We start from the raw sequence: 23,219 nt of genomic DNA on the forward strand, positions 1-23,219 counted from the left end.
GGCAAGTAGGCAACATTTAAGAGAATCCACATTTAAACTTCTTAAAACTGGTCCAATTTACAAACATAAATTTTGTAAATCAAGTAATTTTTTAAAAAAGTCCTCTAAAATACTTTTTAAATACACTCAGTATTTTAGCAAAATACCCACAAAATCTAGACAGTAGTAAACTTTAGAAAGAAAAGAATCATATACAAAAACAAACTTTTTTTGAGACAAGGTCTCATTATGTAGTTCAGGCTGGCCTTAAACTTGAGGCCCCCTGCCTCAGCCTCCCAAGTGCTGGGATTACAAGTGTGCGCCACCACACCTGGCTAAGAACAGAAATTTTTATCTGATAAATCCTCTCAAGGCTCTTTTGTTTCTTTATGAGGTCCCAACAGCTTTTATGGCTCTAGTAGCAAAGGTTTTAAGATTCTTAACATCACTTTGAGACACTTTTTTCCTTAAAATTTTGAGATCTCTACTGAGAATATTGGTCCATAGTGCCATTTCTGCTGTTTCTTTGTAAATGGACAGGAAGTAACAGAAAAAATTGGAGTCATCAAAGTTCAATGGACCTTTGCATTAGATTTAATTCACACTAGATCTAAACCTTAAAGATTAGTACAGAGCAAGAACAAATTCCATATGTTTACCATATCCAACAATTTGGAAAAGAACAGTAAGACCACATACCAAATAAAAAATTTGCTGACTCATCAGTTTGAGGCTTTAATTCTTTAATAAAAACAAATCTATGAACCTTAATTTAGCATTTATGCTAACTTATTTTGACATGGATTCAAGATTAAAAGACAAAAATGCTGAGATCCAAACATAGGAAAGGGAGTGATTGATAACTCTTTACTCAAAAATCAATACTAAAAAATGCATTTCAAGGTAATAGATATGAAAAGGAAATGACCCTTAGAGATGTTACTGTAAAGAAAAACCCTGCAACAGTAACCATCAAATCAATTTCATGGCAGCAACTTATTCCAGTTAAGTAGATAACTATGTAGCACATAGGGAAAAATGGATGGTCATAGATTATAGAACAAGCTAGTAGGGTGCTTTAATGTTGACTTTAAGTCAATTATAATATATTTTGAAAAAAGCACCCACTGAGAATGAATAACACTGAAAAAGTTGAAAGAGAAAGGACAACATATTTAAAAGGGCATTTTGAAAAAGTCTCCATTTTGCCAGATGTATAATTAAAGAAAAGGAGAATTAGATTTTTTTTCCCAAATGACTATACCAGAAGTCTAATAAGCCTAAGTCAGAAAAAGATTTGTTTATGAGGAACACAGAGCAGGACACTGTAGTAGTTGATTTATCCAAGTCTCTAAAGGGACAGATGCAACATGGGATAATAATAAAAAGTGAGTTTTGAAGTATGTTTAAGAAAGTTGTGGAAAAGGAGAAAAAAAATGATGAAAAATTTCAGCTGTATGAGAATCTGTGTTAAAGGGAAATTAAAAAAGGAAGAATGAACTAATCTAACATATGAAACATACTGAAACAAACACCAGGGCTCTACATTAACTCTTTCCCTGTAGCCACAGATAAGGAAAAAAAGAGAATTGTTCAAGAATACATCTTTACTACATACAAATCAGCAATCAAGACAGATGGAAAGCTGAAATCTAGCATCCTAAATGGTAGAGTACATTGACTGCAGGAAAAAATACTTAAAACAATTCAACAAAGCAGACAAAAAACCTGCTTAAATATTAAGAAGAACATATTGATGCCAAAAACCAACAAGATAATTCCAGTGGATGACAGCTTTGTGGCCAGAAGTAATCTAGGCAGACTGCATTAATGTAAAGCCCTGGTTTAAAATGCTCAAAAACAGTTACTTTTCCAAATAAAGTAAGTGTTCTCAAAAGTATAAAAATTCTTGATCAACTCAAGTGTCATCAGACTACAGAATCAGAGTAAAAGATATAGGTAAATACAGAATAGGCACTACAATGTAAAAGAAATTAGAAGCATCTGTTGCATTAACTCACCTTATTAGAATGAACTGGCAAATCACATATAGAGCACAGATGGGGATAACCCTTCGGTAAGAGTCCATGGAAGTCTTCAATATTGCTACTTGGAGGAGCGCCCCTCTTTTTCTCAAAGAGAGATCTCTCTTGTAAGGGACCAGGACCGCGTCCCATTCTCTCATACTCACTGTCAAATTTATGATAGTTATGCGAGGTCTCACCAAAAAAAGAGTCATCCCTACACCTTTCTCCATCTCTTAATCTGTCATCTTCATAATCCATTCTGTCATAATAACCAGATTCTTGAGAACGACTTCCATGGTCATAATCAAGCACTGGGTTGAGACTAGGACCACGATCATCAAAACTATCTCTTCTAAAGTGCCTTTTTTCTTCCCAATCATCCCTAGGTACTCTGTATGGTGGCTCCCGTGTAGCAGATCTGCCATCTCTACCATAACTCAATGTAGGGCCTTCTTCAGTTCTCCTCCTTTTAAGCTGTAGAAGGATCTGGGGCAAATTCTCAGGAGTAATCTTGTCCTCTGGATAACGACTCAGTTCATCTAAGTCTCTAGCAGACAGACCAAAGCTGGCCAAAATGTTACTGGCCTGGTCTGCATCTCCACGGTGTTGAGAAGACAAAGGGAGTGGACCTCTACTTCCAATGTTAAATATAGACTGCAAATTATGGGAAGAAGTACTAGCAGAAGACAGTGCACTATGAGCTCCTTGTTGATTCAATGAAGAACTCATTCCAAGATTCATTAAACTAGCAAGGCGTGCAGTACCCTGGTTCATCCTTCCAAGAGATGCTGGCATACTTAAAGACTGGGTAGCAGCAGCAAGAAGGCCTATTCCTGCTGCAGACAGGTCACGCCCATGACCCTGTGAGTCCCTACCGAGAGATGACTGCTGGAATGACTTGGACATTGTAGAACTATCACTTGTCTATTTTATAGATTTAAAAAAATTTTTTTTTAAAAGATGGCCAAAAAGAAAGCTCAAACTAGAAAGCTAGGTTAACTTTGCTTCAAAAATGGTAACGCCAAGAAAAAGGATCAATAAGGACTGTAGAATCTTCTTCAAGCTGAGAACCAGCAGACAACTCTGTAGAAAAATAAGCAGTTTTAGTCATAAATCCCTTTAAGCAGATGCCGTTTTTTTAAGAAAAAAAAACTTACGCATCATGTTGATTTAAAAAACCATTTAAGATCTCAAACTTATAAGAAATTTATTACATATCTTAAACAGATTCCAGATGTATGCAGAGCCTGCATAGATATTTAAAAAGTGCTTTTTCATGCTAAAATTTAACTACTAAAAGGAATTTCATACTGAACTTAAAAACACTTAAACTGAAGGAATAGATGTCTGAGTACATCAAAACTTCAGTGAAAACACAGATGGGTCTCTTCTTTAGAAGAATAAAAATACACCCTATAGTATGATGGTTAAGTTCCAGGAGAAGACTAAAAAAATAGTAATAGTAATAAAAAAAACCAAGGTCAGCAAGTCAAAGATGAAATCAGTTGTATTCTGCTTTGGAAAACGAGACCTACTATCACTATCGGAAAGGACCAAGTAAAATCACAAGTAAATGAAGTTTAGGGGGTCAAGTACCTAATATAAGATCTAAGACCAAATAATAGTTGAGACCTTCATACAGTAAAATCAACTGGAGGTGAAGACAGATGTGGATAAGAGTAAGTAATTTCCTACAGTTTTAAGGATTTTGGCACAAATTTAAGCCATATCTCTAATTGCCTTCTTATTGACCAACATCAGGCAGTTCTTATTTCATATCTATTCTTATAAGGTAAGGAGAACCAACTTTGGCCAGTATAGAAACAGGAAATTTTCTAAGGAAAAAACCCAATATAGGAAATAAAGGTGTGATTTAAAGAAGGGAAACATCCCAACTTTGCCTCTATCAGCACTCATTTATAACATTCAGGATTACAGCACCTCTAGAGCTCAAAATAGGTAAAAATGAAAGTGACTCCTTGGTTACACAGATTTCTGCCAACTTTTCACAAGACTAGCCCAAACATCTGAAAAATTTAAATTCTGATTATTATATTCTCCAAGATGTGTACCTGGATGAAACTGTTTTCATTTTCTTTCTTAAATCACATCTCACAAACTGTCGCAGAAGAATTTGTAAACCATTTACATGTGATTCTTATAAAATATTAAAAGATGTACGTAACAAATGTTTCTCAGTGAAGCAACTTTTTAATCACGTAGATGTAAATCTAATACTGTTTGCTACAGAATTCTGTTAATTGCTTATCAAGCTTTGCTTGATCAACCATACACTCAAACACTGGAACTTAATATGTTAAACTTTATTATACATAAAACTAGACAATACCCAATAGTTACAAGTCTATTATGGGAACAGTTCCATCAATGATAGCTCACAGCAAAGATATACTGGACAAAATACAGTGGTAGACAAGGTATAAAAAAAAAGTTACAGGCAAGAAAGAGTCAGACCAGATTTTTAAAAAATAGATGCAATAAAAAGACACAGAAATGCTATCAAAGGTGGCTGAGTAACAGATGTTTTTGCACACCAAGGAAGATGAATTTGAGAAAAGACACCAAAGAAACTAGCTCTGGACAAGATCCACCACGTAAAGTAATTTAAGATTAAAGACAAGAGTGAGTGAACTTTGGATGAAAATTTCTTTGATATGTCTTTAAAAATGTCAAACAGAACAGCAATTGAGAGACCATGTCCACTAGTATTGATAGGGATCTAAATTTTCATGTATATTTTTTAAAAATCAGTATGTTTACAGAAGTTTGAGATAAAAGTTTTTCTAAGTATTAGATTTATTAATTGCAGCTTTGATCTTCATATTATAGTCAAAGCATTATATTACTGAAAAGCCAGTCTTCTAAAATAACTTTACCCTTAGAAAAATAATGGTATTTTGATACTGTGTAAAAAAATTCTAATGACTATAAGGTAATATGGTTAAATTATAGAGATCAATTATTTTTGACACCTTGCATGAAAACAGTGGATCTGGAAAAGTTAAGAGAAGGTCAAAGATGACAATTTTAAGACAAAACAAAATGGATGTCAGAAAAACTCAGAAAAGTGGCAAGACAATGTAAACTTGACAAAGTTTAATTTCATGAGAATCTTAATATTTTTAAGATAATCTAAGTTTCAACAAGGATAGTATAATAGTATCATTACCACTATTCACTACATTACTGAAAGAAACCAAATTGGTTATTTTTAAATTAAAAAATGGAGCAAATTCTCAAAAATATTTTTATTAGAACAAAGAAACTAGACATGATAAAACTATTTAGAAAACTCCTCCTCTGATCAATGCTGAACCTGTTTGTTTGTTTTTCAAATTACCCCCTTCACAGTACTGATGATTGAACCCACGGAGCTCTACTACTGAGCACAAGATCTTGTTACATAATGCAGGCTAACTTCAAACTGGTGATGCTTCAGCTTCAGTCTCACAAAGTAGCTGGGACTGGAAGGCATGGGCCACAATATACAAGCTGTTTTGTAGCTTGTACAAATTTTGTAGCTTGGCACAATAGTAAGACATTTACTAAATTACTAAATATCTACAAAATACTAGCTTTTCAAACTGTTTTCCTTTATAACTGTTTTTTCATAGTAAATTGCATTAGAGGTTAATTCAATTTAGAAAATAACTCATTTGAAAGAACTGATCTAAATATACAATGTCCAAATATAATTTACTCAGCCAGGTGTGGTGACCATATCTGTAATCCCAGCATTTCAGTGGCTGAGGCAGAAGGATTAAAAAAGGATCCATAGTAGTCTAGACTGCACAGCCAAGCCTGTCTCAAACAAAACAAAAGCATCAATTTACCCATAAATCCTATACCCCCCCTCCCCAGGATACAGTCTATCCACATTATGTGTAATTTCACTTCATGTTACAAAGTTTGGGGGTAAGGCAGTGGCAGAGCACTTGCCTAGTGTGTACTCAATATAATTGCAGTTTTCTACTCAAATTCTTAACAAATAAATGGGCTCAAAATTCATTTTACAGACAACCTCAAATAACATGGAATTTAAATTTATTTCATGATACAATTTTAAATGGTCCTAAAAACATAAGCTTCACATTCAACATCTAAACAACTATTTCTACATATGGTTAAAGAAATGTTCCAGTTAAAGCTGAGTATAGTGGCATATGCCTATAACCAGAGGAGTCTGGGAAGCTAAAACAGGAGGATTTCAAGTTCCAGCCCACCCTGGGCAACTTCAAGATGTAGGAAGACCCTGCCTCAACAAATTAAAAAAAAAAAAGGGAATGTAGTGACTATGAAGGCTTTGAATTTAATCTATAGTACCACCACCACCAATAATAATTTTAGCCATAGTGGCATGCACTTACTACAAACAAACAGGGCTGCTTTAACTATTATTTCTTGGTTTTTGTCTGCTTTTTTCTTCTTTTAAGACAAGGTATTGCTATGTAGCCCACAATGGCCTCAAACATGATCCTCTTGGCTCCACCTCCCCAGTGCTAATACAGGTGTGCATCTACAATCATGGCTAATTCAATTTTTTTCCCACTCACAAAATCTTACACAATGGACCTTAAAGAACTAATATAATTAATTTCCATTTTAAAATGGTCAGAAATTATTCCCCACTTTAATAATGTTAATTTACTTAATCACATCTTTTTTGTGGTATTGAGGACTGAATCCAGGGTCTGACACATATTAGGCAAATGCTCTACCACCGAGCTTTAGCATCAGCTCTCAATATATCTTTTTTTTTTTTTTTTTTTTTTTTGGACCTGGGATCAAACTCAGGTCCTTGCACTTGCGCAGCAGACAGGGAAACCACTGAGCTAAATCCCCAGCCCCTCTCAATATATCTTATAGCAAGTATTTCATTTTAAAATTATGATATCCGGGGCCAGGGATTAGCTCAGAGCAAGATCCCGAGTTTGATCCCTAAAAAAAAAAAAAATTACGATATCCGAGGAACCACAATTTTTTCCTAACATTTGAGTCACTTTAGAATCTTATATTGTTTTTCAGTACCATCTCATCTCAGTATGACATATATCTCAGAGTAATATAATTTTTCTTCTAATAAAATAATTTAAATAGTAAACCCCACAGGATATGAAGTTCCAGCTCCCCCCCCAGTTTTATATAAAGTAGTAAAGTGTCATCACACAATAAGAAAGATAAAGCATTATAAAGTATAGTGCCAGGAAGGCTAAAAAAAAAAGTATTAGTATTTACAGGTACTTTAAAACTATTGCTCTCAATCCATCTGACAGACCTGAATTCAACTTCTAGTCCTCTTCTGGATCCTTAGGCTAATGATAGGTAAGGGAGTTGCAGAGTGCCTTCAGCTGCTGAGAAGATAGACGTTTCACGTTAATTAGAAGGAATTCCTACTCTGTCTTGGAATACTTATTTTCTTCTTCCCAGATTTAAAAAACTTTCCTGGTGACTTTCAATTAGATGGGATGCATTCTCAGATTAAAACTACCCAGGAAACTGACCAGGTAAACACAAATGAGATGCAGAAATTTACTTATTTTTCTCTCTAGTCACTTAAAGCTCTACTCTCTTGTATTTCGTAAACATTTGTTTTGATTCCACATGTACTGAAAAGCCCAAATAGTTTGATGTGAATTCTGGTTGTACTAAAAAATATCTATGTGACTTTCAGCAAATTGCTTTACCCAAGAGTTTATTTCTGCAAATATAAAATAAAAACACTACCTTTTCCACAATACCATAAAGATTTAATAATAAACTGAGCTACATAAAACATTAGAATAATGCATTATAGGCGCTGTCAATCTATTTTTATGTAATCTGGCCCTCACAAAACAAAGTAAAACACTGCTATTTATTTTTTGGTGACAAAATCTTTACAGGTAAATGAACTCATCTAGGACATGAATAGGACTTGTAACCTGTACTGTACTTTTCAAAGCTAGAATTCAAATTTCAGTTTTGTCATATACCTCACAGGAATCACCATTAACACATTCCCACTGGTTGAACCACTACTGGTACTGTACTTGTATGACTTGTCCCTTTGGGTGGCTTGTACCACTGGTGGTACAAACTGATCTAATAACTTTTTTTTTTTTTTTTTTTTTTGGTACCAGGGATCAAACCTGGGACCTTCTGCTTTCGAGGCAGGCGGCAGAACCACTGAGCTAAATCCCCGCCCTGATCTAATAACCTTTACCAGTCCTTTTTACTAATAAAATTAATAAGCTGAATTCAACCCCCAGTACCACCACCGATAACATTATTATTTTGGATTTATGAACTTTAATACAAATTGACAACATGCATTCTTACTTGCTTTTTTTTTTTTGGAGACAGGTTCTCACTGTATAGTTCAGGTTGGCTTTGAACTCAGTACGTAAGCCCAAGCTGGCCTGGAATTTGAGGCAATCCTGCCTCAGTCTCCTGTGCGCCGGGATTACAGGTGGGTGCCACCAGTTTCTACTTGCTTTTTATACAAGCATTAAGCCTATGTTTTCATTGCAATACCAGTATCATTATGTATGCACATATGAATGCATCTTGCAAATAATAGACATTTATGTTCTTTTCAATTTCTTATCAAGAATACTGCTATTGGGCCGAGGATTCAGCTCAGTGGTTCCACCGCTTGCCTCCCAAGCGCAAGGACCTGAGTTCAATCCCTGGTACCAAAAAAAAAAAAAATACTGCTATAAATATTTATCGGTGTGTTCTGGTGCCTAAGTGCAAAACTCACTCCTCCATGCTGTGTTCCAGAATGCCAGGTCCTGCACAAGGACAGAGACTAATAAGCACTAAAACTGGTACTAGGGGCTGGGTGTGGCTCACTGGTAGAGCAACAGCCTAGCAAGCAAGGCCTTGAGTTAGATGCCACACAGTTATGAAACAAAACTGGTTAGTCTTTTGACAGAATATTTTAAGTGTTTGTATTTCTAATATTGTTTCTTCCTCTAATGCATGCCTTAGATGCTGAAATAATTAACTTCAATTTTGCACACATGGCGTGCGTAGATTCCTCTGTGACTTACATACCACGTGGGGATGTTTAATGTACTAATTATAGCCACAAAAGAGGAAAAAAAATCCCACATAGATCATTTTTAAAAACTGAATTATTCATCATTATGAAGTGAAAGCTATAGGTACTGCAAATCCAAAATTCTAGTCCCATATAAAAGACTACTTGTATACTTTTTGCACTTATTGTTAGGCCATTAACACACCTTCTTTCTTTTCCCAGGCAGGGTCTTGCTAGAATAGTCCAGGCTGGCTTCGAATTCACAGTGATCATCCTTCCTCAGTCTACCAAGTGCTGGGTTTACTGGTGTCCACCACCATGCCTAACTTCTCTTTGCTTTTCTCATCCAGGAGTAGCTGAACCTTACTCCAGGACCCTCTCTATTTCCCTACTAACCTGTTTCTGCCTGGAAATGGTACTAACATCCACAGGTTACTGGGATTCTAGAGTAAAAAGAATGTCAAATATGACACATTAAGTTTTCAGGAAAAAAGGGAAGTACAGTTTCATATCAAATATCCCCCCCCCCCTTTTTGGTGGTACCAGGGATAGAACTCGGGACCTTGTGCTTGCAAGGCAGGCGCCGGAACCTGGAGCTAAATCCCCGGCCCTTCAAATAATATCCTTTAATTTTAGAATAGCTTTAAAAATGTTTTAAAGCTGGGCCGGGGATTTAGCTCAGTGCTGCTGCTGCTGCGTGCCTCACAAGTGCAAGGTCCTGAGTTGGATCTCCGGTACCAAAAAAATAGTTTTAAACCTAAACTTTTGTTACCACTCATGTAGATTTTCTTTACTTTAAAAGGAACTTGGAAGTGGAGGCAGGAGAACCACCACAAATTTGAGGTCAGCCTAGGCAACACAGTTCATGGCCAGCCTGAACTAGGTAGCAAGCAAGACCTTGTCTCAAAACATTCCAAAATCCCCAAAATAAAATATACTAATCCATCACCTTGTTTATCTCTGCTCTACTTTTAATTATTCACTATTTTTTTTGTTTAGAAACCTTTTTATTTCTTTTCTCCACCCCCCCCCCAAGGTAGTAAGAATTGACCCTCCAGTTCCCCTTTGCACCAAGCAGTATTTTGAGCCCTTCTTATCTGGAGACCAGACCTCACTAAGTGACTAAATTGCCCAAACTGGGTTTGAACTTGTGATCCTCATGCCTCAGCCTCCCAAAGTGCTGACGGTGCTGGGATTACAGCTACCACACCCAAGCCATATACAGTAAACCTTTTTCTGAAGAATAAATGCTCTAAGGATCCAATAAAAAAGACCCACTACACACCCTCGGAATGACCATGTATATTTTAAAAAGGCAAAACGCCCCAGCCTACAATGCTTCCACACCACTCAACAAATACAGAACTGTCCATTCCAAACATCAAGCCAGGCATCAACTTTTAGAAACTGGATGGTTTTATTTGCAATCTGAACTTGAGATGGGATATAAGAATAAAGAAAAAGACTCTTAAAATTTTTCATAACTACAAAAGTAAATTTAACTTCCCATGGAAATTTCAGAATAACATCAGGATGGAAATACAAATCACCTGTAATGCCAAAGTCCAGAGGTAACATTTTTAGGTATATCTACTTTTTTACACACTCCTTTAAAAAAAATTGAAATTAGTAGTTTTCTTACATTTTTCCTTTCCAGCTAATATTGTACACCATAAAACTGGGATACATAGCTCAGTGGCGCTGCGTCTGTGTGGCAAGTGCAAGGTCCTGAGTTCAATTCTCCATACAGGGAAAAAAAACATTGTACACCATAATCATTTTCCATTACTCCCCCCCCCACAACTCATGGTAAGGAGGTGTAAAGATTTCCATAATACAACTAGCAGTAGGGCCGGGGATTTAGCTCAGTGGTTCCAGGGCCTGACTCTCAAGTGCAAGGTCCCGAGTTCAATCCCCAGTAACAAAAAATAAATAAAACTAGCAGAGCCCCAAGGTGAGTCAGATTCCTAGGATGAAACTTATTTATAATTTTTTGTGGTGCTGATGAATAAATCTAGGGCCTCATACATGCTAAATGACATACTACCAAGTCACAGCCTTAGCTTGAATCTTTCAAATCTTTAATGTTTAATAACTGATACTAACGTTTATGTACACAATCTTTGACACACTATTTCCGTAGGATAAATTCCTGTAAACACAGTCTTTCCATTTTAAGCCTATTTATGAAGAAGCTTGAATCAAGGACTAAATCATAAACCTAGCAACTGCCAGTGTAGTCCCTCCCTCTGGAGGGACTGTGTAACCACCTTCTTTCTAGTATTTAACCTACCAAATTAGGGATTTGAAAAATGTGATACCTCTGAAATTATGTAATATCATTACTGCATTCCTCAGTTATTAAAAATTTTAATTATCATTAACTGTGTTGTAATAATGTCTACACTCCTTTAACAAATGTTCAGATTAAATTCTAATTAGTTCAAAATGCAATACAAAAGTTGTACACCGGGCTGCGGGTATAGCTCAGTGGTAGGGCGCTTGCATAGCCTGGTTCAAGACCAGTATTAAAAAAAAAAAAAATGCTGCATACAACAGAAAAGAAAGATATGTAAACACTTAGAACTCTGTGTGCTAAGAAACGTATACTTAATTTCAAGGCAAAATTTTCTGCTTGATCTTTTTCGAGTCTTATATAACCAACCAGAAAAATTTTCATGTAGTACTTCTATGGCGTTTGCAAAAACATTTAAGAGCAAAAGGCATTTGTCAGAGTTTTCAGCAAAAATGTCTCCTTCGCCTTTAATTGTGAAAACAAAATATCCGAAAATTATGTCAATGAACTGCATAGATGACTGAGCTTTTATTGCTTTTATTTTTTTCTGAGCTTTTAAAGATAAATTTTATTTTGAACCTTTATGAAGTCTAAATTATCTTTGCCTGCATAATCAACAATTAAACTGGCCTAAGAGAAAAATGTATTCTAACGAATACTTTAAAAATCTTAAAAGCTTTAATACACATAACGCAGTTATCAGTACAAAATCCCGTGACAGCTGCCTACGAAATCAACGAAACATTATACCAGCGCTAGAAAGATTAGAAATTACAGAACCAACAAAAACGTTCTACAAATGACTAGCTGAAAAAACTGATCCAACAGGAACAGTCACAGGGGAGGCTTTTCCACAGACCAGGCCACAGAGAAGGGTGAAAACACCTAGGAGCCATTTATCCACGGTAAAAGTAGAACACAGAACATGACACAGCGCTAGGCAATAAAAAGAACAACGGTACGGCAACTACACCACGGTACTCCAAACCCTTTGTCTGGAAACCGGAAGGTCCCACAACATATGAGCCTCTCAGGAGAAACCTGAACAGTGTTTAGATAAAAGGAAAAAGCGTTGTGAGGTAACTAACCAAACAACAGCAAACCGGCTGCCCCTCAGCGTACTGGAGACTGCTTTCTCCACGACGCAACACGAAAAACAAGCGTTAACGTTTCATTTTTCGGCCATTTTTACCCGACGGGTGTGTGTGTGGTGGGGGGGTGTTCCAGCTGCCCGGCTAAAATCGCGCGCGCTGTGGGCGGTGGACGGGGGAGTCTTAGGGGGCGCTAAGGAGGCGATGGGCGAGAGACGGCGCGAAGGCTGTGATACCAGTAAAAGAAACGCTGTTCAAACCTGTTAAGCCTTTTAGTGTCTGCGAAATCCTCCATTTTGGGGTATATTTCCAGAGGAAAAAAAGGCAAACGCACTGCTTGGGACTGACGCTACCCAAGGACTTCGCTCACTTAACCATCTTCCCCCAACGGTAGGCCCTCAATGGACAGCCGGTCCCTCAGGCCTCGAACGCTCCTCCCTCCCCCTCAGCGCCGCGGTCCGCGTGTAACGGGCTTGGCGTCCCGCCCCCACCCACAGTAAGCCCAGGACGTGTGGAGCTCGGCTGACCAGCTGCCTTCGGGAACCTCTGACTCTCCCGCCGTACCCCGGGCCTTTGGCTGGCCGGGAATCTCCCTCCGGGACCGCTCACCTCCGACGCCCGAGGAGAATGGTTGCGCCGCCGCTGCGCTCTTAACATGGCGGCCGCCGATCAGGCGGCTCACATACGCAGCGCGGAGGGAGGCAGAGCGGGCGAACGGGAGCGAGCAAGACAGGCGCGCCGCCGGCTCCCCGCGGCCCTAGTCGCCGTCGCTGCCCCCTCCAGGCGGACGTGGAGAGCCCCCCGACCACCCCACCCCGACTCTTACCCGCTTCACGCCTACCTTAGGGAAAAGGAGAGGGAAAAGGAGAGGTACCTCTCTCTCAGAGAGCGGGACGCGGAGGCTCCCACAATTCCCCGCAGCAAAGCGCTGGCAGGAGGCGGTGGCAGCGGCTGCAGCTCAAGAACCGACCCACTCTCGCGAGACTGCTTGTTCCCCACTCCCTCAGATGTTGGTTCGGCGCGCGCCGAGCGTGCCAGGCCACTCCCGCTGCCTGGCGCGCGCACCTCGCTTGAGCCCTGGGCTGCAGGCGTTGTTCCCGACTGAGGTGGGAAATGGGGCGAGAGCTATGGCCCTACTTCGAGTCCCATTCCCAAAGAGGTATTTTTCCCCCATCTTCTCAGTAGCATAATGCAGAACTTAAGAAGGGTGCACGTTAGTAGCAGTTCGCGGGACTCCCTGCTTTCAACCTAACTTGTCTTCAGTTATCTGAGGAGGGATGTTAGGAAGCTCCAAGAAATGGGGGCCATAGAGGGCACGTGTACCGTTTCGGTTGTTTTTGTTTTGTTTTCCTTGCGGTACTTGGGTTAAACGTAAGGCCTTCGTATTGAGCTACTTTTGTTTGGGTAAGGGGACAAGGGTCTCGCTATGTAGCTCAGGCTGGCCTCGAACAGCCTGCCTCAGCCTCCTGAGTGCTGGGATTACAGGATTGCAGATGTGTGCCACCTCGCTAGGCATGGCTGGTTTTTAAATTTTAATTTTATTTTTTTGGTACCGGGGATTGAACTCAGGACCTTGTGCTTGAAAGGCAGGCAGCGGCACCATTGAGCTAAATCCCCGGCCTATGGCTGGTTTTTAACTTAAGGAATTCCAGAGCAGGAGGGTCATTGTGGTAGGAGGCAGCCAGTCCATTCCCTCAAAAAGACCAGAAAAGACCAACATGGCCAGTTGAATTTGATTGTAAAACACTCTTGGGACTGAGATACTGGTTCCAAATTCCTGTGGAGATTTTCAGATAAGTCCCTGAAGCATGTCAGGTCTGGAGGGCAGGGAATTTTCCATCACAGTGATAGAATAATTATGGAATGCTTACTATGAGCAAAGCAATTTACACGAAAGTTTTAAAAAGTAGTCTACACACAACCTTACAATAATCCTGACATGTGGCTGTTAACATCCCATTTGATAAATGAAAAAACACAAAGGTTATGGAATTTATCAAACGTGAAAAAGCTAGTAAGTAGTCTTGAAGATTTAATCAGGCATTTCCTGAAATAGATAAAAATAAAGTCAGCACCCATACCTGTAGTCCCAGTACTGACTGAGGTTGAGGCAGGAGGATCATATAAACCCACCTGGAAAATTTAGCAAGTCCCTGTCTCAAAATTTAAAAATTTAAATGGGAGGGCACCTGGGGGAAACAGCTCAAGGCAAAGACCCTGTGTTCATTGCCTAGTTTGTGGGGAGGAAAAAAAAGGTAACCTCTCCAAGGGGGTTACCTGGACCAAGTAACAAGCCCCAGTTCACAACTGTTACTCAATTTCAATCTAGTGATAGAAGTCTCCTGGGTCATTTTGGTAGGCCGCAGGGAAACAGTAAAAAACATGGGCAATACATAATCCTAGCACTCAGGAGGCTGAGGCAGGAGGATCTCTGTGAGTTCAAGGTCAGCTGAACTACATAATGAGACCCTGTCTCAAACCAAAAAACAACACCCACCCACCCCCACCCCGACAACAATAAACTTAGACAAAAGTAACCTTTGTCCTCATGGAATTTATATGAAGACAGATATTGAACCAATAAAAATGACTTTAAACTCAGCTAGTTGAGAAATCAGAAATGGGAAGCTTTCCTAAAAATCTGAAGTTTGAGCTAACACCTGACAATCAGGGGTTTTTTGTTTTTTGTCAGTGCCGGGGATCAAACTCAGGGTGTTGCACTTGCGAGACAGGCGCTGGAACCACTGAGCTAAATCCCCAACCCTGACAGTCAGGTCGTTAACCTAGTGAAGGGAGTGAAACAATATTCAGGCAAAAGGAAATGAATGTGCAAAAACCCATGTTGTCATGGGTAGGCTTCTGGAAATTTCATAGATAAGGATGAGGAGGTAAGGAAAATGTTATAGACTGCCATGAATCCACTCATTTAAATAGGCTTTTTTTGTTGTGAGGAAATGTTTATTCCAGTGAACAGGGACTAAATTCAGGGAGATTCTAGCAGCTAACTGGGAAAAGCTGAGTTTATTACATCCATGTATGGATGGGCTAACTGGGAGAGAGAAATAGCAGCGTCTAGCTGGGAGAGATTTTATCCAAGAGTGGATGGGCTAACACCAGGAGAGAGATATTAGCAACTTACTGGGAAAGGAATTACGCTTATATAGGTATTGAAGGGGCTAGGGAATCTGGAGTGAAAGGTTTATGATTGCGTCAAGGACAGTTAGCACAGGTGTGTAGACAATCAGTGCACTTTTGGCACCTGGGGGATTGTATACTTCATTTTCAATCCATTGGTCCTATTTACTGAGAAGCTGCTGCTGTTTGCTGAAAGCAGCCTGTTTGCTTTGTCCTGTTTGTTTGTGAAGGACTCAAGTCAGGCATGATACATGTCATTTTCCCAGAGTTGCAAATGCAAAGACAGTCAATTGAAGCCAGAGATAAATTGGTGGATACAAGTCATGATTAATAGCACTCAAAATAAAATAAGGGCATGCTGAGCCAGGTTTTTTGGGTTTTTTTTTTCAGTACTGGGGATTGAACTCAGGGCCTTTGCACTGATTTACATCCCCACCCTTTCACTATATTGCTAAATTGCCTAGTCTGGGCTCAGGCTTTCAATCCTCCTGCTTCAGCCTCACAGAGCATTTTTGAAAAATCATTTGTTTCCACTGTGAAGACTATGGAGGGGGCAAAAGATACAGAATAGAAAACAGTACACAAACTGAAAAGAGAATTTAGGAGGAAAAGAACCAAATGTTGTCAGTTTGATTGGGTATGGGAAATGAAGGAAAGAAATGTTATGAATGACAACTCTATAGTTGGCAATATTGTTCATTAAAATAAAGTGCACTAGCCAGGTGTGATGGCTTACATCTATAATCCCAGCAGTTGGGAGGCTGAGGCAGGCAGATTGCTCTAAGTTTGAGGCCAGCCTGAACAGCTTTATTATCTCAAATAACATTTCACCTAGCCTCAGTCAATCCTGAGAGAAAATAATTAACATTATAATTTCACTTTTAATAAACTAGGTTGAAATATATTATTGCTAAGGGTCATATTGAAAAAATTAAATGTTTTTCTGGGTTTCTATAGCTTGTAAAAGTAAAATAAATACCTAATATAATAGTAATTGAAAGAGCTTGAATTATATGTTTTCAATGTCCTTCTATTAAGCTATGGTGGGCAGACAGAAATTTCTTTACAGCACAATAGAAAAAGTACCATGAGGGAAAGATGAAAGATTTAATTAATAGTACAATAAAGTATATAGCAAGACTATGTGTCTCAAAAAATGAAAAATCAAAAATAAATAAAAAGATGAAGACTAAAAATTTAGCAACATCCATAGTATTAGAATATTGAGAGCTGCTCCCAGTAAAGTGAAGTCAGACCAGAGGAGCTGAATTTGTTGAAAATAAGGAGATAGAAACTGCAATGAAAGAAAAACTTCCTATGAAGAAACTACAGCAGAAAAAGAAGAGTTGAGAAAGATTTCTTATTTTACTATGGAAGGTATCCAAGTGCATTCATTGACAGTAAGGATATTTTAAGAAAAGAGTGGTTGTCCAGGGATTTAGCTCAGCGGTTCCTCTGCCTGTCTTGCAAGAACAAGGTCCCGAGTTCGATCCCTGGTACCAAAAAAAAAAAGAGACTGGTTGAAAAGATGGAGGAGAAGGGATTATCTATAATGAAGGTTACCTAAAGGACAATGGAATCTGGTGACAGAAGTTCCTTTATTGTAATAGAGAAGACCATGCTGAGATTTCATTAGATTTGTTGGAAGGAAGAGATGGTGATTAGAGTGCATGACTTCAATTTTTCTGTAACAAAGTAATTTGTTGAGGGGTAGAGTTACAACAGGGAAATTTCTGAAACAGCTATTGTGAAAACTAGAAAACTTGGGCCAGGGATTTAGCTCAGTGGTGCTATGCCTGCCTGGCAAGTGCAAAGTCTTGAGTTCAATTCTCAGTACTGGAAGAAAAAAAAAGTAGAAAACCAGGAATCCCAGCACTCTGGGAGGCTGAGGCAGAAGGAACCCAAGTTTGAGCCCAGCCTGAGCAACTCAGTAATTTAGTGAAAACCTGTCTCAAGGGAAGGGGGATTGATGGGAATGTAGCTTAGTGCAAAAGCCCTGGCTTCATCCTCAGCACCACAAAAAAATAAAAAGTGCAAAAATACAATCTCATATTTGTATGCTATGATTTTTATATTCGATTCTCATATTTGGATGCTATGATTTTCTATAGGCTTGGAGAAGGAATTTGTTAGGATTCCTCAAGGGCTGGGGCTCCCCTAAAGAAATGAATTTTAAGTGCACCATATAGCTATCTTTGGAAAAAGAAATTTTTGGAGGGGATCCTAATTCTTCATTTAACCTTGGGTCTTGCTTCTGCTTGAAACCTCATGTGCTTTCCACTCTGTAAGTCTGATTCAAACTGATCTTGGGTAAAGCCATCCCCATATGTTGTCCTCAACTCTCAGATTAAACAAGAGGCCAAGGTCCACTGGCAGACAGAAACATGGCTGCCTGTCAAATCTCAGTTCAGATATGCATTTATCCATGTTTGCATAAGGCTCTAATGCCATCTGGTGATTGTGGACAGAATAAAAGTCAAGCTTTTCAGTGGAGTATTTATTGAAGATATGCATAGAGGATATAGAGGATCTGCATAAGCTCAAATATTAGAGGCTCAACAGCAAAGCTGCACAGGAAAACAAAGTTAATAATAGTGTATTTCATTCCCCAAATGCTTATTCAGTGATGGACACTGTACAAGATTGGGGATACAATGATGGCAAATTGCCAGCACTTGAGGACCTTGATCTTTTTTTTTTTTTGACACCAGGGATTGAACTTAGGACCTTAAGCTTGCAAGACAGGTGGCAGAACCACTGAGCTAAATCCCCGGCCCAGATTTTTTTTTTTATTTTGAGACAAGGTCTCACTAAGCAGTCCACACTGGCCTTGAACTCACTATGTAGCCCAAGCTGGCCTCGAACTCATGGTGATACTCCTGCCGCAGCCTTCCAAGTACTGGGATTACAGGTGTAGGACACCATGCCCAGCCAGCAGTTTATAATTAGCACAGTACTGAGCATAAAGTACCATATTCTCCATGTCTTGCAAAAGACATTAAAGTGGGAATGCCAGGTTTGGTGGCACACATATGTGCAAGGTTTGGGTTAGATTCCCAGCAGCAGAAAATAATACAGATTAAGAAGCTTTCTGGGCCAGGGATTTAGCTCAGTGGTTCTGCCACCTGCCTTGAAAGTGCAAGGTCCCGAGTTTGAACTCCCATACCAAAAAAAAAAAAAAAAGAAAGAAAGAAGCTTTCTCTAGCTGTGGCCTTCCAGCTACAGAAAAAAGAAGACATTCTGATTATTATGTTACACTGCCTTCAGCAGAGCTCTGAATTCAGAATTCATTGGGATAGATTCAATGCCTTAAAGCCATGTCATTTTTTAAAAGCCACTTAAAAACAAAACTGTTAACCAATGACTACTTCAGCAGAATCATGGGGAGATTTATATAGAGAGTCCAACAAAAAAATGTATACATCAGGAAAAGAAAAACTTGTATAACTATTTTAATATTAAATTTATCAAGACATCATGAGATTAATACAAGTTACCTTTGGCTTCTACAATTACAAGAGCTGGTAAGTGGTGGCCATTAGCTTCTAGATATTTATTAGTATAGTGAAAACTCTCTCTCTCCATATATATATATATGTTATAGGGGAGGTGGGATTGAACCCTAGGCCTTCACACTGAGCATTATCCCCAGCCCTTTTCTGGTTACATTTTTTTTTTTGGTACCGGGGATCAAACTCAGGTCTTTGCGCTTAGGCAGCAGGCAGCAAAACCACTGAGCTAAATCCCCAGCCCCAAATTGAAAATAGCTTTTTTTCAAGAGCAATTTTTTTGGGGGGGGAGGGGATACTGGGGATCGAACTCAGGTCCTTATGCTTGCAAGACAGATGGCAGAACCACTGAGCTAAATCCCCAGCCCTTGTATATCCTTTTATTGGTATATTTTAGGTGTACAATATAATGACATTCATCATTGGAGATATGCACCTTTATATACTCTTTTGGTTCTTATTTTTTCCCCCTTCCCCTGCTATAACACACTGTTTCCTGAATTGCAAGGGACAGTAATTCAGCAGGGCACCAACATAAGTCAGTGAAATAAATTAGATATTTGTAATCCAACTTTATTAATAGATGGATGGCAGCTTAGTGTAGCCAGTTTGAAGATCAAACTCCTATTCCACTATTTGTTTCTGTAACCTTGGGCAAGTCACTTACCCTTTCCAAACTTCAATTTTTATTTTTTGTTTTGTTTTGTTTTTGGTACCAGGGATTGAACTCAGGCCCTTGCACTTTTGAGGCAAGCATGGTGCCACTGAGCTAAATCCCCAGCCAAAACAGCCAAACTTTAATTTTCTTAACTTTTTTTTTTCTTTTTTATATATATTAATTGGTACATTTTAGGTATACAATACATTTACATTTATCATTGGGTGTTTGTACCTGAACATGATGTATCTTAGTTCTTTTTTTTTCCCCCATTACCTGTGCACCCTTTACCCCCTCCACCCTTCCTTATTTACATAGACTTTGTTTCCTTTTTTGTTTTTCTTTCTCATAATTTTTCCTTTCCCTTCTTCCCTTTCCCCTTTCCCTCCCACCACCCCTACACCTTTGGACCTTGTCCTATTTCAAATTATCAATTATTTGTTTTAATCATTTTCATCCTTATTTATACTTTCAGTTTCTCACACTAGAGAAACTATTCGGAATTTGCACATGTGTGTCCTATTTATTTCACTTAAGAGTATGGTTTCAATATGCATCCATTTAGCTATAAATGTCTCTAGTTTCTCATTCTTTATGGCTGAGTAGTACTCCATATTGGAATCAAACTGTGTAGATAGGGAAGGGTGGAGGGGGTGCAGGGTGCACAGGTAATGGGAGAAAAAATAAAAACTAAGATGCATCATGTTCTGGTACAAACACCCAATGATAAATGTAAATGTATTTTATACCTAAAATGTACCAATAAATATATATATATTTTTTAAAAAACAAAACCACATCTTCTTTATCCAGTTTCCAGTTGATGGGCACTTGGGCTTTCCAAACTTTAGCTATTACAAAGTGTGTCGCTATAAACATAGGTGCACATATATCGCTGTGGTACGATTCTTTTAATTCTTTGGGGAAGATACCCAGTAGGGGAATAGCTGGGTCAAATGGGACCTCTAGCCCTAGTTCTTTGAGGTATCTCCATACAGATTTCCACAGTGGTTGCACCAGTCTGCACTCCCACCAACAATGGAGAAGGGTTCCTTTCTCTCCATACCCCCACCAGCATTTGTTATTGATTTCTTGATAGCAGCCACTCTTTTTGGGGTGAGGTGGAATTTCAATGTTGTTTTCATCTGCATCTCTCGAATGACCAGTGATGTTGAACATTTTGTGATATATTTATTTGCTGTTTTTACTTCTTTGTCTGAGAAATGTCTGTTCATTTTGGATGCCCATTTTTGAATTGGGTCTTTGAATTTGGGGGGTCTGATTTTTTAAGTTTTCTTAACTGTTAAACCCAACTGTGCGGTATTGTTGTGAGAATTAAAGATTACAGTATGACAACTTCTCCATCATATTGGCTAACAAATTAGTAGAGTCTCAATAATTTTTAAGTCCAAGACATTGTGGAGGCCAGATGATTTTACATATGTTGAACCATCCTTGTATCCCTGAGATAAATCCGACTTGGTCAGGGTGTATGATCTTCTTGATGACCCTCTGTATTCTGTTAAAGCCAGATGATTTTGAGGTCCTGATGAACTTGGGGTAGGTGTGCAAGGGGTAGGTCAGCTGACAGGCCCGGTGGCAGGATGCCATATCGCCCAAGACCGAGTCGAACGCTTCGGCCAAGGCAGTCCCTGAGCCTCCGGCCAGGGTCATGGTCAAAAGTAGCAGCGGCAGGATCCCCAGTTGGGCCCAGACCCAGAGGTTCCCCTTTGGTGCCTCCATCTTGTTCCCTCTGTCAGGTTACGTTTTATTTTGAGACAGGGTCTCTCACCAAATTGTTCAATTGCCCAGGCTGTGTTAGAATTTATAATCCTCCTGCCCAAGTTTGTCATAGTGCTGAGATTTTAGACATGTATCACAATGCCTAGCTAGATTGTTTTTTTTTTCTGGAGACAAGGTCTTGCTATACAGTTCAGGGTGGCCTTGAACTCACAGCGATCCTCTTGCCTCAGTCTCCTGAGTGCTGAGATCACAGGTGTGCACCACCACATTCAGCTAGAGGATGGGTTTGGTTTTTTGAGACAGGTTCTTGCTATGTAGTTCATTCTGGCCTTGCAGTGACTATGTAGCCCAGGCTGGGCTCAAACTCAGTGATTCTCCTAACTCAACCTCCCAAGTGCTGGTGTTACAGGTATGCGCCATAGGGGATGGGTTTTTTTATTTTTGAGACAGGGTCTCACAATATAGTTCAGACCAGCCTTGAACTCACTATGTAGCCCAGGCTGGCCTTCAACTTGTGGTGATCCCCAATCCTTTTTATTTTTTTCTTTAGGGACAACGTCTTCCCAAGTTGCCAAGGCTGGCCTTGAACCTATGATTCTCCTGCCTCAGCTTCTTAAGTAGTTAGATTTACAGGAGTGCACCATTGTGCGCACATAACTTAGGGATTTTTAATTTTAGTTAGGGTCTCGCTATGTAGTTCAGACTGGCCATGAATTCACTATGTAGCCCAGGCTGGCCTTGAACTCACAGCAACCCTCCTGGCTCAGCCTCCCCAGAGCTGGGATTACAGGTGTGCACCACCACGCTTGGCTAACTCAGGGAATTTTTTAAAGTTGTTTTTTTTTTTGTACCGGGGATCGAACTTGGTACCTTGTACTTGCAAGGCAGGCACCAGAACCACTGAGCTAAATCCCTGGCCCCTAATTCAGGGAATTTTGATACTTGTTTTCAAATACTAAAGTTTTAAGGTAAATGACTGGGGATGTAGCCCAGTGGTAGGAGTGCTTTCCTAGTATGTGCAAGCCTGGGATTTGATCTCCAGCACTGGGGTAGGGAGAAGTTTCAAAGTGGTCTGTTATTCACCAATACTCTGAGCAAAGTTTTAATAAAAAAAAAAAAGATATATTTCTTGTTTTAATTTCTTCGATTAAAGCTGCCTAGTATTCTATTATACAGTTAGTAGAAAATGGAACTAGTGTCCTTAAAATGGAGTTTAGAAAAAAAATAGAAAAAAGAAAAACAAAAAAAATGGAGTTTAGGCATTTTCCTATGTTCTTGTACTGAAAGGTGATACAATACCACCTCCTCATGTAATACTCCACACCTTTGTATGTGTAGTTTAACCTAAACTCCTTTTTCTTTTTTTGTTTTCATTTAATTTTATTGGTCCACTTTAGGTATACAATATAGACATTCATCATTGGAAATTTGCACCTTTACATAATCTCTCTTGGTTCTTATTTTTTCCCCTTCTCCTGCCCTCCCTTCAACCCCTCCATCCCTCCCTATTTACAAAGACTTTGTTTCCATTTTTTCATTTTCTCATATTAATTTCATTCCCTTCTTTCCTTTCTCCCACCCCTCCCACTTCTCCTTCCCCTTTGCCCCTTTACTTCCTATTTCACATTATCTATTGTGACTTTTAGTCTTTATTTACATTTTCAGCTTCTCACACTAGAGAAACTATTTGGTATTTACACGTGTGTCCTATTTATTTCACTTAAGACAATCCCCTC

General features: G+C 39.0%; 2 protein-coding genes across 19 annotated transcripts in view; one reads left to right on the forward strand and one right to left on the reverse strand.

Annotated features, from left to right (window-relative positions):
* The window catches only part of Matr3 (matrin 3), a 60,141-nt gene that overhangs the window by 18,009 nt on the left and 18,913 nt on the right, over positions 1-23,219 (reverse strand). For 8 of the 18 annotated variants that reach the window (XM_087180818.1, XM_087180813.1, XM_087180815.1 and 5 more), the window contains exons 1-2: positions 13,280-13,346; positions 2,001-3,089 (exon numbers count right to left, since the gene is read on the reverse strand). In XM_087180818.1, the coding sequence (XP_087036944.1) occupies positions 2,001-2,912 (912 nt within the window). In that variant the 5' untranslated portion in view covers positions 2,913-3,089; positions 13,280-13,346. Of the gene's footprint in view, positions 1-2,000; positions 3,090-7,302; positions 7,379-13,047; positions 13,347-23,219 lie in introns of those variants that run through there. The other 10 variants (XM_087180816.1, XM_087180806.1, XM_021255903.2 and 7 more) reach the window with 6 other exon arrangements.
* The window catches only part of LOC147826539 (uncharacterized), a 36,188-nt gene continuing 26,062 nt past the window's right edge, over positions 13,094-23,219 (forward strand). The window contains exon 1 of the mRNA XM_087180821.1: positions 13,094-13,597. Within this exon, the coding sequence (XP_087036947.1) occupies positions 13,094-13,543 (450 nt within the window). The 3' untranslated portion in view covers positions 13,544-13,597. The remainder of the gene's footprint in view (positions 13,598-23,219) is intronic.

The sequence above is a fragment of the Heterocephalus glaber genome, unplaced genomic scaffold (assembly GCF_053883595.1).
Source record: "Heterocephalus glaber isolate CG9 unplaced genomic scaffold, H.glaber_assembly_v1.0 deba00001465, whole genome shotgun sequence".
NCBI lineage: Eukaryota > Metazoa > Chordata > Mammalia > Rodentia > Bathyergidae > Heterocephalus > Heterocephalus glaber.